The 16,124-nt window shown below is 51.6% G+C and overlaps 1 protein-coding gene across 6 annotated transcripts in view; it reads right to left on the bottom strand.

Moving 5' to 3' along the window:
- The window catches only part of AP1B1 (adaptor related protein complex 1 subunit beta 1), a 64,304-nt gene that overhangs the window by 23,607 nt on the left and 24,573 nt on the right, over positions 1–16,124 (bottom strand). For all 6 annotated transcript variants that reach the window (XM_025399842.1, XM_025399844.1, XM_025399845.1 and 3 more), the window contains 7 exons: positions 13,443–13,548; positions 9,646–9,781; positions 8,582–8,827; positions 5,917–6,107; positions 4,222–4,443; positions 1,331–1,451; positions 477–572 (listed from right to left, as the gene is read on the bottom strand). In XM_025399842.1, the coding sequence (XP_025255627.1) occupies positions 477–572; positions 1,331–1,451; positions 4,222–4,443; positions 5,917–6,107; positions 8,582–8,827; positions 9,646–9,781; positions 13,443–13,548 (1,118 nt within the window). The remainder of the gene's footprint in view (positions 1–476; positions 573–1,330; positions 1,452–4,221; positions 4,444–5,916; positions 6,108–8,581; positions 8,828–9,645; positions 9,782–13,442; positions 13,549–16,124) is intronic.

The raw sequence follows: 16,124 nt of genomic DNA, 5'->3' as shown, positions 1-16,124 counted from the left end.
ATTTAAGGAGAATCTGGCTTAGTAGTCAAGGAACATCTCCACAGACAGAGAAAGGAAGGGGATAGATAAAATGCTAGGACGCAGGAGTCTAGAGTGGCCCCGGGTCGCGTGGACACAGAGGCACGTGGGCAGCTGAATGATGACAATATTTGCCAAAAAATGTCCTTGCCCCAGAGCTCTGTGAAGTGAATGCTAAGTCCACCAGTTTGTGGCTGCCCAGCATCTTAGCAAATGCTGCAGGAGAACCATGATTATGATGAGTTAATTTGATCTGCAGCAACTCGAAGGCCTAAAGGATACTACAGAGTGAGAAAGAACCCCACCAGATCTGCATAATGCTCGCCATGGGGGCTCCAGTGATGAGCCTCAGGCCTTCCCAGACCACCAGCAAGCTGGTAGATTCTTGTATCAGACTGGTTTCCTGGTTTCAGCTCCTTTTCCCTTCTCCAGCCAAGGACAGAGTCCCAGGGCCTCACCTCCACCTTGATGGCACAGCGTCCAATGGCACGCACAGCCTTCCGTACAAAGTCCACATCCACTTCTGTTGCGTACTCTTTCAGTTCCGCCAACACCTGTAGCCCAAACAGAAAAGAAGGGGTTGGGGGGACCTGATGGGGCAATCTGCTGGAACACTCCTGGGCAGCGAATATACACAGACTCCCTAGGAGAATGGGATTCTGCCTCCTACTCCAGGTGGAAGGCCCAAGGGAGAGAGCTGGCAGGTGCCTGAAAAGGAAAGCAGGCCTGGACAACCTTGTTTGGGGTTGATCTAGCTAACATATCCAATACCACTTTGTAAGGGATGACAGGTAATAACAGGAAGAAACATTCTTTAGTAACAAAAACATCAGTCCTTTTTTTTTTTGTTTTTTTGAGACGGAGTCTTGATGTGTCACCCAGGCTGGAGTGCAGTGGCGCCATCTCAGCTCACTGTAAGCTCCGCCTCCCGGGTTCACACCATTCTGCTGTCTCAGCCTCCCTAGCAGCTGGGACTACAGGCGCACACCGTCGCACCTGGCTAATTTTTTTGTATCTTTAATAGAGACAGGGTTTCACCATGTTGGCCAGGATGGTCTTGATCTCCTGACCTCATGATCCACCCACCTCTGCCTCCCAAAGTGCTGGTATTACAGGCGTGAGCCACCGCACCCGGCCTAAAAAAAACATCAGTTCTTTTACTTGCTTACGCAGCCCCATGTCCCATGCTAAACACTCTTCATGAGATAAACTGTTAATGGTAAGACTGGTCAGCTGGGCCAAAGCCCACAGTCTGGTGGTGGTGAAACGGTCCCACACCAAGCCCATGCCCTGACCATTACACTCTGCTGACCTGGGCGATGTTGGCCTGGGAGGCCAGGCGGATCATGATGTCCAGCTTCTCCAGTTTCACGTAGATAGGGTCATTGTACTTCACGAAGAACACCTTCATCTCGTGCTTCAGGATCTCAGGCCTGATGGTGGGGCAGGATGCCCGGAGAGCAAAAAAGAAGGCTTAAGCCTCATGAGAAAAGGCCCTCCACATTTGCTGGGACATTTCTGAGGTCTGAGGTGGAGCCTGATGTTTTTGAAGGCAGAGTCACTGCCATGACTGCAAGCTCCTGGACAGAGGGCCCAGCAACCGGCCTGAGCAAGGCTCTGACTGCTCCCGTGTGCCTGAGCATATCATTGGAAGGCAGAGGGAGCGCAGTGAGAGACGGCTCACTCTCCAGAGGCAGCAGGCCTCACGGGAAAGGCTTGCAAATCAGAACAGATCTCAGTCCCAGTCCCAGCCTGTGACCTCAGGACTGTTTCCTCACCCACGAAATGGGAATGATGCTGTACAGAAACACGTTACCACCGCAGGTCTGGGACTGCTAGCCTCAGAAGGCTGGGCACATGGCAACTTGGATTTTGGAAGAGTTCTCACTGTTCCTTAAATGAGAAAGTTATTTAACTGTGCCTAGATCATTGTACAAAGAATACAGTTTATGCTGAACATATGCTTCCCTCCTGGGAGTCTGGAATTTGTGTAGGTGCCCCCAATAACAAGCCTGGGTGCCGAGTCTCAAACAGGCTTTCCTGGGCAGAAACATTACACAAGTTGCCGCATTTTGTTGGGGGAGGAGTGTGCTCTGTGTGACTCCCCATGGGAAGGAGGAGGTACCAAAAAGCCTCTCATGGAATCCTCCAGACTGTCCTTCTTCCCTATGACCCAGCCGGGCAGCCCTGCTCTGCTGCTGACAGATCTTTGCTGTGGGTATAGCTATCTGCTGGGTCCTGAGTGGGCGTGGCAGCTCGTGCCTGTCATCCCGGCACTTTGGGAGGTTGAAGCAGGATTGCTTGAGCCCAAGAGTTTAAGACCAGCCTCGGAAACACAGTGAGACCCTGTCTCAAAAAGAAAAAATATATTTAAAAAATATATGCTGAGTACTGTGAGTAGTGCTAGTGAATCCCGAGCATGAGGGTGGTCTTGGGACTCTGACACCAACACCGACCTAATCGGCCTGCTGTGAGAGTGAGACGAGAAGCATCTAGCATGATCGATGCCTGCCTCAGAGAAGGCATCGCTAGGCAGGAGCTGTCACTAGCTGAGCCCTTTCACATGTGTCATTGTTCCTTCCTCAAAGGCAACATCCTTCTGCCTTCCGCCAGTATCACCCACCACATTCTTCCTGAACAAGGAAACTTCAGAGAGGGTGAGAGGCTGGCACTAGGTCACATGGCTAATGTCAGTAAGGACGGGACTGGGGCGAGAATCACCTACCTCTGACTCCTACTCCTATGCCCTTCCAGAACAGAAAAGAGGAAAGAAAAGGTACAAGGACAGATGGTAAGGAAGGGAGAAGACAGGACAGAGAGAAAGGAGAAAACTAGGTACTCCATGCTGCTGTGCACACTGTGGGGAGGTCCTGGCCAAGCAAGGAGCCTTTGTCATGCCCCATGGGAGAAGCAAGACCCCGAGGTGGGTAGCAGGAAGATGATTTCTGCAATTAGGACTTGGCAAAAGCTGCCCAGTCACGTCTCTGGACGAGGGCAGGGCATGTCTCAGTGACGTGGACAACTTCTTTTTGTTGTTGTTTTTTTTTTTCAGACAGAGTCTAGCTCTGTCATCCAGGCTGGAGTGCAATGGTAGAATCTTGGCTGCAACCTCCGCCTCCCAGGTTCACATGATTCTCCTGCCTCAGCCTCCTGAGTAGCTGGGACTACAGGCATGCGCCACCACACCCGGCTAATTTTTGTATTTTTAGTAGAGATGGGGTTTCACCCTGTTGGTCAGGCTGGTCTTGAACTCCTGACCTCGTGATCCGCCACCTCGGCCTCCCAAAGTGCTGGGATTACAGGCGTGAGCCACTGCACCCTGCCCAACTTCTTAAGAGATTTACTATGTTAACTATAGCACAGGGAACCCTGCATGCTGATCTGCTCTACTAGTCACTATGTCACATTAAATCCGTGCCTCCAGGGCACTGGTGTATAAAGACCCACACTACAACCAGGAAGCCCTAGTTTCATCCCTTGGTTTAGGAACTCAGAAGGCTTTCCCATATTTACCTCCCTAATCTCCCAATTCAACCAATATCTCTGGGTCCCCCCAGAGCACTGCTCAGTGGTTTTTCTGCTCTCGCCTACCCCCCACTACCAGACCGTGTGCCCTGGGAGCAGCAGCTCACTGCTCAGCCATTCTCACGAGCGGGAAGCGGGTAGCACAGCATTAGGAGTGAGTCCGATGTACCCCTTCCCCAGGCCTCGAGGCTCCAACCTCAGAGAGTTTGACTAGAGCTACGGACTCTGTCCCCCGAAGAAATGCGCAGATACACAAAATCTGACAGCCCATTTCAGGACAGCTCTGTGGACTATGAAGACAATATCTAGTTTAATCACCAATTTAGTCTTTACACAGCCTGCTTCCCAGTTAGGTTAAGCCAGGGCCTCTCAACCTCAGCACTGCTGACATTTCGGGCTGCACAGTTACTGTGAGGGGCTATTCTCTGCACTGCAGGATGCTGACCAGCATTCCTAGCCTCTGCCCACTAGATGCCAGGAGCATGCCCCCCTCAGCTGTGAAAACCAAAGTATCTCCAGATACCACCAAATATCCCTCAGGGGGCAAAGTTGCCCCTTTGGTTAAACTATTTGAGACTTCCTGCAGGAGACAGGTCAGTTTCCTTTGAGAGCCCCCATCCCCAGCAGAAGAGGCTCCCCGAGGGGTACGCACGGACGTGTGTGTGGTGACCTCAGTACCTTTTCTGCACGATGAGATTGATGTTGCGCAGGGCCACGTACTGCAGCTCTGGCTCAGCTGACAGCAGTGTGACCAGGGGTGGGGCCAGCTTCTTGAGCAGCGTGCCGTAGTAGTCCAGGTCCTTAGACAACATCTCCATGAACTTCATCAGCACCTTCACAGCAGAGAGCACCACAGCAGAGTTGGCGTGGGAGAGCCTGGGGGTGACCCGTTCACAGATGCTGGGATCCGTCCATTCCAATGGGGCAAACAGGAAAGACAAAGGGAAACATCCTGTTTTTAGTTACCAAAATAGCATGTACAGGCCAGGCGCAATAGTTCAAGTCCTGTAAACCCAGCACTTTGGGAGGTCAAGGCGGGTGGATCACTTGAGGTCAGGAGTTTGAGACAAGCCTGATCAGCATGGTAAAACTCTGTCTCTACCAAAAAATACAAAAATTAGCTGGGCATGGTGGTGAGCACCTGTAGTCCCAGCTACTCGTGAGGTTGAGACATTAGGATCACTTGAACCCAGGAGGTAGAGGTTGCAGTGAGCCGAGATTGCGCCATTGCACTCCAGCTTGGGCAACAGAGTGAGACCCTGTCTCAAAAAAAAAAAAAAAAAATAGCATGTCTAGCCTGGGCAAAATCATGAGACCCTTCTCTACTAAGAATAATTTTACACATTAGCTGAGTATGGTGGTGCATGCCTGTAGTCCTAGCTACTTGGGAGGCTGAGGCAGGAGGACTGCTTTGAGCCCAGGAGTTTGAGGCTGCAGTGAGCTGTGACTGTGCCACTGCACTCCGGCCTGGGTGACAGAGTGAGACCCTGCCACAAACAAACAAACATGTTTTTTGTAGAAGAAAGATCTAAATCCTGGTTCTGCTGCCTGCTAACTCCCAGCAGGTTGAAATCACTCTGCACCTCAGTTTCCTCATCTATAGAATCAAGATGATGCTGCCTACTTCACAGGGTTGCTGGGGGCTCAACTGACATAATGCATATAAAGAACAAGGCCGGGCGAGGCTGAGGTGGGTGGATTGCTTGAGCCCAGGAGTTTGAGACCAGTCTGGGCAACACGGTGGAAACCTGTCTCTACAAAAAAAAAAATATAAAAATTAGTTGGGCACATTGGCATGCGTCTGTAGTCCCAGGTACCTGGGAGAATCGATTGAGTCCCGGAGGTTGGGGCTGCAGCTCCAGCCTGGGGTACAGAAACTCTGCCTCAAACAAACAAACAAACAAACAAAAAAGAACAAGCACAGTACTGGCACATAGTACATACTGTATAGATGGCAATTCCTCACTTCCTCCGATTTGGAGGGTATCTTGTGGTTAAGACCATGAGTCAGGTGAGCCCCAGCTGGGGGATCAGCTAGGGGACCTGCCAAACACCCAGTGAGAATTCAATGGGCAGTGGCTCTGGCACTACCCATCTACTGAACTCAACAGAGGTGCCCTGGGCTTCTGCGAGCTCCCAGGCCAGGCCAGGCCTATGCCCACAGCAGGCACTGAGCTGACTGCCCAAGGCAGCTCTCCTGCCTGCCTGGCTCTGGAGAGGTGGGAAGCAGGCAGGCCTCCCTTTAGGTGTGTCTGAGGGTACGTTGTGGGGCAAGGCACTAGAAAGGGGCCCACTAAGGCCCAAGGCCTCATTGGAGCCCCTGAGGACCAGGGTCCTCAGGCTGGGCTGGCAAGCAAGGGGCAGCCCACTCACCTCTGGGCCTCGCGGTCGTCCTTAGGTGTATAGTTGGCCAAGCAGTCCAGGATGAAGATCTGGCCCCACTCGGTGCACTCGTTCAGGGCTGTCAGCAGCTTGTTGATGGACTGTGGGTTCAGATCGAGCAGGTTGCTGCTGGGGTGAGACTCGGCGATTTCTGAGAGCGCTGCCACCGCGTTGGCCACCACCTGGTTGAGAGGGAAGAAGGGGCAGAGGTTGCGGGTGCTGCTCACAGGCCAGGGGGCAGTGGGCTAATGATGCTGGCTGGTCAGAGGTCAAATATCCTGAAAGGAATACGACCCAATGGGCAGGGTCTGGAGCTGCAACGAGACCCACTCCAAGCACTCACCCTGCTGACTCCTCTGCAAACTGGAATAAAACCAAGTATGCCTGCCATTTAGAAAAACAAGAAAGACCTGGCTCCAAGTGCCTAGCCATAGAAAGCATTCCCAGCTTCTTAACACAGCAGCCCCTGTCTACCAGCAACAGCAGCTCACTTCAATGCTTGTCAGCTGTGCTTCTCAGAGCTAGGGGATTCCTGCCGATCTCCTTGAGGCTACTGGGAGTGGATAGGGGTTGGAAAAGAGGAGCTTGCCAGGTGAAGCTCCAGGCCCTCAATCCATTTCCACTACAGCAGGTGTTTTGGTTTTTTGCTTGTTTGTTTGTTTTTGAGACAGAGTCGTGCTCTGTCACCCAGGTTGGAGTGTAGTGGTGTGATCTCAGCTCACTGCAACCTCCACCTCTTGGGTTCAAGTGTTTCTCATGCCTCAATCTCCCGAGTAGCTGGGATTGATTACAGGCATGCACCACTACACCCGGCTAATTTTTGTATTTTTAGTAGAGATGGGGTTTCACTATGTTGGCCAGGCTGGTCTCAAGAGTCCTGACCTCAGGTGATCCTCCCGCCTCAGCTTCCCAAAGTGCTAGGATTACAGGTGTGAGCCACTGCACATAGCCTGTTTTTGTTGTTGTTGTTGTTGTTGTTTTGATATGGAGTCTCGCTGTGTTGCCCAGTCTGGAGTGCAGTGGTGCATCTTAGCTTACTGCAACCTCTGCCTCCCGGGCTCAAGCAATCCTCCTGCCTCAGCCTCCTGAGTAGCTGGGATTACAGGCACGCACCACCATGCGCAGCTAATTTTTGTATTTTTAGTAGGGATGGGGTTTCGCCATGTTGGCCAGGCTGGTCTTGAATTCCTGACCTCAGGTGATCCATCCCCCTCAGCCTCCCAAAGTGCTGGGATTACAGGCATGTAATCCTGTATGAGCCACTGCACCTGGCCTCAGGCAGCTGTTTTCGTTTTTGTTTTTTTTTTTGAGACGGAGTCTAGCTCTGTCGCCAGGCTGGAATACAGTGGTGCAATCTTGGCTCACTGCAACCTCTGACTCCCCGGGTTAAAGTTATTCTCCTGCTTCAGCCTCCCAAGTAGCTGGGATTACAGGCACATGCCACCACACCCAGCTAATTTTCGTATTTTGAGACGGGGTTTCACCATGTTGGCCAGGATAGTCTCAATCTCCTGACCTTGTGATCCACCTGCCTCAGCCTCCCAAAGTGCTGGGATTATAGGTGTGAGCCACCGTACCCAGCCCAGGCAGCTGTTTTTAAGTGTGTTCTGCATTGTTTCCAACTTTTCTCTGTGAACCATCCAGTGCTCCAGTACCCATCCCTGTACTGGCTGCTCAGTACTATGTATGGCAGTTGCTCAGTGTTTCTGCTCAGACTGGGGGATGGCGGGGTTTGTGCATTCATTTTAAACATTCGTTTTATTTATTTTTTTTATTTTTTATTTTTTTTTTTTTTTGAGACGGAGTCTTGCTCTGTCGCCCAGGCTGGAGTGCAGTGGCCGGATCTCAGCTCACTGCAAGCTCCGCCTTCCAGGTTCACGCCATTCTCCTGTCTCAGCCTCCCGAGTAGCTGGGACTACAGGCGCCCGCCACCTCGCCCGGCTAGTTTTTCGTATTTTTTAGTAGAGACGGGGTTTCACCGTGTTAGCCAGGATGGTCTCGATCTCCTGACCTCGCGATCCGCCCGTCTCGGCCTCCCAAAGTGCTGGGATTACAGGCTTGAGCCACCGCGCCCGGCCTAAACATTCGTTTTAAACGGGCCCTGCCAAACTGCCCTCCAAACTGCTGCCACCACCATGGGTAAGGAGACTGTGGAGTTCCGCATCCAGCTACATCCTGACATCCTATCTTCCAGGCTATGCTACTTGCAGGGTGACCCTCTACAACCCAGCAAAGATGGGGGAAGGGAAAAGCACCACACATGCAGCATATGTCTTGGTGAGAAGACAGCAACAATAACAGTGACTAGAAGGGGAAGGAGGGCACTAGTATTGATTGCACACCGTGTACCAGGCCATCCCAGGAACGTCACCTTCACAGCACTCCTGCCAGCCATGTAGAATTAGATCCATCTCACTGATGAAGAAAAGAGAGCCTAGGCAGCTTGTCCCAGGTTGCGCAGCTAGTCAGAGGGTGAGGAGAAGGGAATCCAGGTCTAGCTCCCTCCAAAGAGGGTGCCTGAACCACCACAAGGCACAAGAACAACTGGCACCCCCAGCCAGGCTCTGACCAGGTACTCGGGACTGCCTGGTGACGGGTCAAGCCAATGTCTTCCCAAGCAACCCAGGAGGTAGTACGGTGGGTGGCAGTGGCTTACCATGGGGTTAGAGTCAGAGATGAGGTCTTTAAGGGTGTCCAGGAAGCCCTGGTCCTCCACTAGCTGGGCGTTGATGTCGTGGAGCTTGGCCACGCACACAGCTGCTGTCTTGCGCACATACGGATCCTCATCCTTCAGGCACTTCCGGAGTGGCTCACATAGGTACTCCGTGATCTTGTCAACGCGGATGCAGCCCATGGTCCGCACTGCCAGGGCTCGGATGAGGGGGTTGGGGTCCTCACAGTCCTGAGGGGAACCAGCCATTGGCCAGGGCAGGGGTGGGATGAGCCATCTGTGGGCTTCATATTCTCCCTGGCCTACAGCTCTGAGCCCTGCTAGGTTGAGCAACATCAGATGGCTGCCAACTACAGCCAACAGCAGCAAAAGTAAATGCTATGTAACTGGCACCCATGCCAGCTCTGCACACCGTCTCCTCTTATCCTCACAGTAGAAATACAATACTGGTCTCATTTTATAGATGATGAAACTGAGGCTCTCAGGAAGGCTGGGAGCTCATCTGAAGCCACAGAGCAGAGCTGTGATTCAAGTCCACATCCACCTAGCATCACAGCCCTCAGCCTTTCCACTGGGCCACAGAAGCCTCATTTCCCATATCTGAGCACGGTCAGGAGAGCTAAGGTTCTAAAGGTACACAAATTCACAGGTACTAAACATTAGGAGAAAATAAAATTAAAATATAGGTGCACAGAGCTGACAATTTAATCTGAAGGACAGAAAATGGAGAAAGCAGCAGTCTAGAAGGGGAACAGAGAAGCTCTCGGACACCTGCTGATTCCTGCCCTGGCAAAGCATGCAGGGCAAGGCCCAATCAGGGTGGGGAGGGGATCAACAGGCCTGGCAGGACCTCACACAGGAGAGTTAGCATTTGATTTTCTGGAGAGTGGGAGCCCTCTGCTGGAGGAAGAGGCCTGCAGGCTGGGCGGGCACGGGCAGTCTGAAGGTCTGGACTCCATCCAGCGCCACAGGGTCCCACCCCAAAGAGACTGAGTGGAGACAGAGCCTTAAGCACCCCATGTCCCCATGCCCACCAAGCTCCTGCTCACCTTCACAAAGGTGTTGACGGCCATAATGGCCATGTCAGGCTGACTCTTGGCGTAATTCATCAGGTAGAGGTATACCAGCTTCTTCAGCTCCAGGTTGTCGGTCTGCATGCAGTTGACCACATCGGGGAAGAGGGCACTGGAAGGTCAAAATGGTGTCAGCATGGGAAAGGCTGAAGAAGGGAAGAGGAAGATTTTCAGGCTGCTAACTAGTGGGTGAGAGGACAGTGGGTAGGAGAGAATGGAGAGACACACTGGACTTCCTGGTAAAAGGGAGGGTTTCAGCTGTGCTGTTAACAATCAACACCTATTGATAGAAAGGGAATCCCAAAGGGTAATTTTAAAAGCAGAAAAGTCCTTGGTTCTTTTCATACAGTTCAAACATGAGTTCTGGAGCCCGTCAAACCCACCACTGCCTCTTGATAGCTATATGACGTTGGAGACATTCCTTTGTCACCTGCCCTCTTGCCCTGAGTCTCAATTTCCTAACTTGCAAGAATGGTGCAACAGAAACTCACTTCACAGAGCCTTTATGATAACTGAGTGAGACAACATACTTAGGTATCTGGTCCTTGATATCTAGGAGGTACTGAGTAAATGAAAATGATTTTTTCTCCCACTCTGATACTTAACGTGGCCGCTTACATTGGGCTGCTGGTTCTGGAGGGTCGCAGGGAAGCAGGACGGTTCACACTGCTTTCACCACAAGCTCTGGCACCCAGTAAGAACCAGCATGGCATGCATGGAGCACACACCATACACCAGGCTTAGTGCTAAGAACCTTACATACTTGATCTCATTTAACTGCCCTTAGAAGTCAGGGAATGATCCCCATTTCACAGAATACTGAGGTTCATAAATGTCAAATAACCTGCCTGGAGGAGCCAGGTCCGAGAACAAGGTCCGTGCTCATAACCACGTGGTACCCGTGGTCCCAGAGTTACAGGCCTTCTTCAGATGTGAAATTTGGTTAGAGATCAATTTTCTATCTCTGGAATGATCATATCCCCTCCTCTCAATTCTTACATGTTTATAGGAAAGGACATGTCAACATAGAGAATTATGAGGTCAAAGTGAACTTCCTGAGCCCCGACAGGCAGGAGTCCTGCCAAAGCCAAAATGTATCACCTTGGAAGATGATGCACGAGGAAGAATGGGGAGGAGGGAGAAGGAAAAACCGCTGATGAGGCTGACTCGCCCGTCATATCAGCAAAGCCAGCTCTTTTGAGATGGAAGAACAAAGATGTTTCTCCTCTGTGAGGAGGTGATAATGGTGTTCTGGGTGAAGGACAGCAGCTTTGTCCTGGAAGGAATCTGACTTGGAAGGAGGCCCAGTTGTCCAGCAGGCGCCTGCTCCCTTTCTGCTCTGGTTTCCAAAGGGCTCTCTGCAGAGCTCCTTCCCAGAGCTGCTGGCAGGAGGTCCTTGCTGGGGGGCAATCCATGGGGACGTCTGGAGCAGTGGGAGCCTATCCTGGGACCTGGATGGGAGCTGCTCCACCTCAGTACCCGCACTATGAGGCACAGGGCTGGGCACCACGAGGGCATGAGTGAAAGCAGCCTGGATTTGGATTTCAGAAGAACTGGGCTTGAGTCCTAGTTCTGCCACAAACCATGTGACTCTTAGGCAGTCACTTTATGTTTTTATTTCCTTGGCAGTAAAACTGTCATTACCTACAATATGGGAATTGTAAGGAACTACTGAGAAAACAAATCTCAAAATGTTCTGTGCAGACTCTCAAATACTGTGCAAATATTAAGCTGTTACAAAATCTAGTCTCTGCCTTTGAGATTTTACAATCTGGTGAGCAGGTAAACACAAGTATACATAACAAGAGAGCAGTCTCCATTTAATGTTGGGTGATGGGAACAGAAAGCAAATGCTTTGAGTTTGAGGTAGTGGGCTGGGGTGATGAGGGAAGGAAACATGGGGAAGGCAGATCTTGAATGGTTTTTTTTTTTTTTTTTTTTTTAGACAGAGTCTCACTCTGTCGCCCAGGCTGGAGTGCAGTGGCGTGATCTTGGCTCACTGTAACTTTCGCCTCTCGGGTTCCAGCAACTCTCTGCCTCAGCCTCACGAGTAGCTGGGATTATAGGTGCCCACCACCATGCTCGGCTAATTTTTGTTTTTTGTTTTTTGTTTTTGAGACGGAGTCTCGCTCTGTCCCCCAGGCTGGAGTACAGTGGCCGGCTCTCAGCTCACTGCAAGCTCCGCCTCCCAGGTTTACGCCATTCTCCTGCATCAGCCTCCCGAGTAGCTGGGACTACAGGCGCCTGCCACCTCGCCCGGCTAGTATTTTGTATTTTTTTTTAGTAGAGACAGGGTTTCACCGTGCTAGCCAGGATGGTCTCGATCTCCTGACCTCGTGATCCGCCCGTCTCGGCCTCCCAAAGTGCTGGGATTACAGGCTTGAGCCACCGCGCCCGGCCTAATTTTTGTATTTTTAGTAGAGATGGGGTTTCATCATGTTGGCCAGGCTGGTCTTGAACTCCTGATCTCGTGATCCACCCACCTCGGCCTCCCAAAGTGCTGGGATTACAGGTGTGAGCCACCATGCCCAGCCTCGAATAGGTTTTTAAAGATGGGCAGACAAGCTGCGTCACTGGGTGCTCCCACAGGGGAAGCATGAGCCAAGGTGCGGCAGCCATTCTACACAGGACCTGCTTTAGCCATCAGGTGCAACAGAGGCTGCACACCAGTGACATATTAGAGAAATTCAATCTGCACGTGTATTTTATTTGCACCACACAGTGTTTGTTTAATATCATCTGGCCACTTAAGACAGGGAGATTTAAAATGAAAAATCCAGATTTCCCATTCTTCTTCTTCTTTTTTTTTGAGACGGAGTCTTGCTGTGTAACTTGGGCTGGAGTGCAGTGGCACAATCTCGGCTGACTGTAATCTCTGCCTCTCAGGTTCAAGCAATTCCCCTGCCTCAGCCTCCCTAGTAGCTGAGATTACAGGCGTGTGCCACCACGCCCAGCTAATTTTTGTATTTTTAGTAGAGACGAGATTTCACCATATTGGCCAGGCTGGTGTCAAACTCCTAACCTTGTGATCCACCCAACAGAGCCTCCCAAAGTGCTAGGATTACAGGCGTGAGCCACCGCGCCTGGCCCAGATTTCCCATTCTTTTTATTTTTTTTTTTTTTTATTTTTTTTTTTTTTTTTGAGACGGAGTCTCGCTGTGTCACCCAGGCTGGAGTGCAGTGGCGCAATCTCGGCTCACTGCAAGCTCCGCCTCCCAGGTTTACGCCATTCTCCTGCCTCAGCCTCCGAGTAGCTGGGACTACAGGCGCCCGCCACCACGCCCGGCTAGTTTTTTGTATTTTTAGTAGAGACGGGGTTTCACCATGTTAGCCAGGATGGTCTCGATCTCCTGACCTCGTGATCCACCCGCCTCGGCCTCCCAAAGTGCTGGGATTACAGGGTTGAGCCACCGCGCCCGGCCGCCCCATTCTTTTTAAAAACCAGAAGACCTGGCCACACTGGGTCCTCTTCCCCAGCCAGTAATGATCCTCTGGAGTTTCTGAGAGGGTTCAGGCCACACCCACTGCGCCACGTGCTTCCTTTCCCACCTACTCCAGTTAACTCACTCCATCACCACCTGACCTGCTAGCATCTGGGCTCTTGATTCCCATGTAAACAAAACCTTCGATTGGGAAGAAAGTTTTATGAAGGGAGCTGTATGAGGGGACACATGGGTCCCTAGACACCCGAAGCGAGAGACTGAACTGGACCCAAGCTATAAACCCTCCCCTGTCAGCCGCCTCCAGCTGCCACCTGGCCTGCTCCTGCACACCTGACATCTTTGCCCACGGTCATCGATGCAATCACTTTCTTCACTGCCTCCTTCTTCTTCTCCTTCTTGTCACTGTTGAGCTCTGCCTTCAGCTCGAAGATCTCCCCTAAGGAAAGGAGGCAAGCATGAGCGATCCCTCCCTACCCTGGCAGGTCCCCGTATCTAACTTCCAGAAGAACCAGAGGGAGGCACGAAAGACATCCTATGCTGTTGGCTGAGGGGAGCTTCAGGCGCCTGGCCTCAGGTAGGCCTGGCAACAGTGAGGGCAACAGTGAGGGACGACTGTTAGGATAGGAATTAACAAGCTGGAAGCTTGGAGGCCAGGGGCAGTACCTCACACCTGTAATCCCAGCACTTTAAGAGGCTGAGGATCAGCTGGGCATCGTGGCTTATGCCTGTAATCCCAGCACTTTGGTAGGCTGAGGAAGCCGGATCATGAGGTCAGGAGATGGAGACCATCCTGGCTAACATAGGGAAACCTCGTCTCTATTAAAATACAAAAAATTAGCCAGGCGTGGTGGTGCGTGCCAGCTATTCGGGAGGCTGAGGCAGGGGAATCGCTTGAATCCAGGAGGTGGAGGTTGCAGTGAGGCAAGATGGCACCACTGAACTCCAGCCTGGTAACAGGGCAGGACTCCATCTCAAAGAAAAAAAAATAATGAAAGAAAGAAAAGAGGCTGAGGACTACTGGAGCCCAGGAGCTCAAGATTAGCCTGGGTAACACAGTGAGACCTCGTTTCTACAAAATTTTTTTTTAAATTAGCTGCGTGTGGTGGCACATGCCTGCTGTGCCAGCTACTCTGGAGGCTGAGGCTGGAGAATCATTTGAACCCAGAGGTCGAGGCTGCCGTGAGCCATGACACCACTACACTCCAGCCTGGGGGATACAAGGTGACACCTTGTCTCCAAAAAAAGAAAAGAAGTTTAGAGGCCACTCTGGATTGAAGCAACAGGAACCATGGAAGCTACAAAGATTCTGGGGAAGACAAAAGCATCAAAAACATGATGGCAGGCTCTGCTCAGCCAGAGAGCTAAAAACACAGTGGAAGGTAAAGCTGTCCTCAGCTACGTTCACTCAACCAAAGGCCCTTAAAAGGCTCAGTGCAATAGAACCTGAGTACTTAAGGCTTGTGGGGAGAGGGCAGGATTTGTGGATTCCCACATGGAGGCCTTTCCTGTTTTCCTGGAACCTCTAATTAAAACAGCTTGCTCAGGGTTTCACTTCCTGAGACACAAGTGGTTGCTCAGCTCTGAAAATGGGAATTCAGCTGCTCCATGAGAGCTCAAGCATGTATCAATTGTTCTGAGGAACTTGATGATGTGAAAAAAACTAATGAGGAAGTAGGGTTGTCAGGCCCTGCCAGGGACAGAGTCAGGATCCCAATAATAGGTTAGAAGGGCAGATGTCATTTCCTGACCCCTTCTCTTTTATTTTTTATTTTTTTGAGACGGAGTCTTGCTCTGTTGCCCAGGCTGGAGTGCAGTGGCCTCATCTCGGCTCACTGCAACCTCTGCCTCCTGGGTTCCAGCAATTCTCCTGCCTCAGCCTACAGGGTAGCTGGGACTACATGCGTGTGCCATCATGCCCGGCTAATTTTTGTATTTTTAGTACAGATGGGGTTTTACCATGTTGGCTAGGCTGGTCTTGAACTGACCTCGTGATCCGCCTGCCTCGGCCTCCCAAAGTGCTGGGATTACAGGCATGAGCCACCACGCCTGGCCTTTTTTATTATTTTTTATTTTTTATTTTTTTGAGACGAAGTCTCACTCTGTCACCCAGGTTGGAGTGCAGCTGTGTGATCTCAGCTCACTGCAACCTCTGCCTCCCGGGCTCAAGCAATTCTCCTGCTTCAGCCTCCCAAATAGCTGGAACTATAGGTGGGCACCATCATACCCTCCTAATTTTTGTATTTTTAGTAGAGACCAGGTTTCGCCATGTTGGCCAGGCTGGTCTTGAACTCCTGACCTCAGGTGATCCACCCACCTCAGCCTCCCAAAGTGCTGGGATTACAGGCGTGAGCCACCATGCCTGGCCCCTCAGAGCCCTTCTCTAAGCCCAGTCCCATATTAACTTGTTCCCACACATATTCTTTTTTTTTTTTTTTGAGATGGAGTCTGGCTGTGCTCCCAGGCTGAAGTGCAGTGGCGTGATCTCGGCTCACTGCAAGCTCCGCCTCCCGGGTTCACGCCATTCTCCCACCTCAGCCTCCCAAGTAGCTGAGACTACAGGCGCCCGCCACCACGCCCGGCTAGTTTTTTGTATTTTTAGTAGAGACGGGGTTTCACCATGTTAGCCAGGATAGTCTCGATCTCCTGACCTCGTGATCCACCTGCCTCGGCCTCCCAAAGTGCTGGGATTACAGGCTTGAGCCACCGCGCCCGGCCCCACACATATTCTTATTTCTTTTTTTTTTTTTTTTTTTTGAGACGGAGTCTCGCTCTGTCGCCCCGGCTGGAGTGCAGTGGCCAGATCTCAGCTCACTGCAAGCTCCGCCTCCCGGGTTTACGCCATTCTCCTGCCTCAGCCTCCCAAGTAACTGGGACTACAGGCGCCCGCCATTTCGCCCGGCTAGTTTTTTGTATTTTTTAGTAGAGACGGGGTTTCACCGTGTTCGCCAGGATGGTCTCGATCTTCTGACCTCGTGATCCACCCGTCTCGGCCTCCCAAAGTGCTGGGATTAC

This window comes from Theropithecus gelada, chromosome 10 (assembly GCF_003255815.1).
Source record: "Theropithecus gelada isolate Dixy chromosome 10, Tgel_1.0, whole genome shotgun sequence".
Lineage (NCBI taxonomy): Eukaryota > Metazoa > Chordata > Mammalia > Primates > Cercopithecidae > Theropithecus > Theropithecus gelada.
Note: the sequence above shows the minus strand (reverse complement) of the source record. Positions and strands in the feature narration are given on the sequence as shown.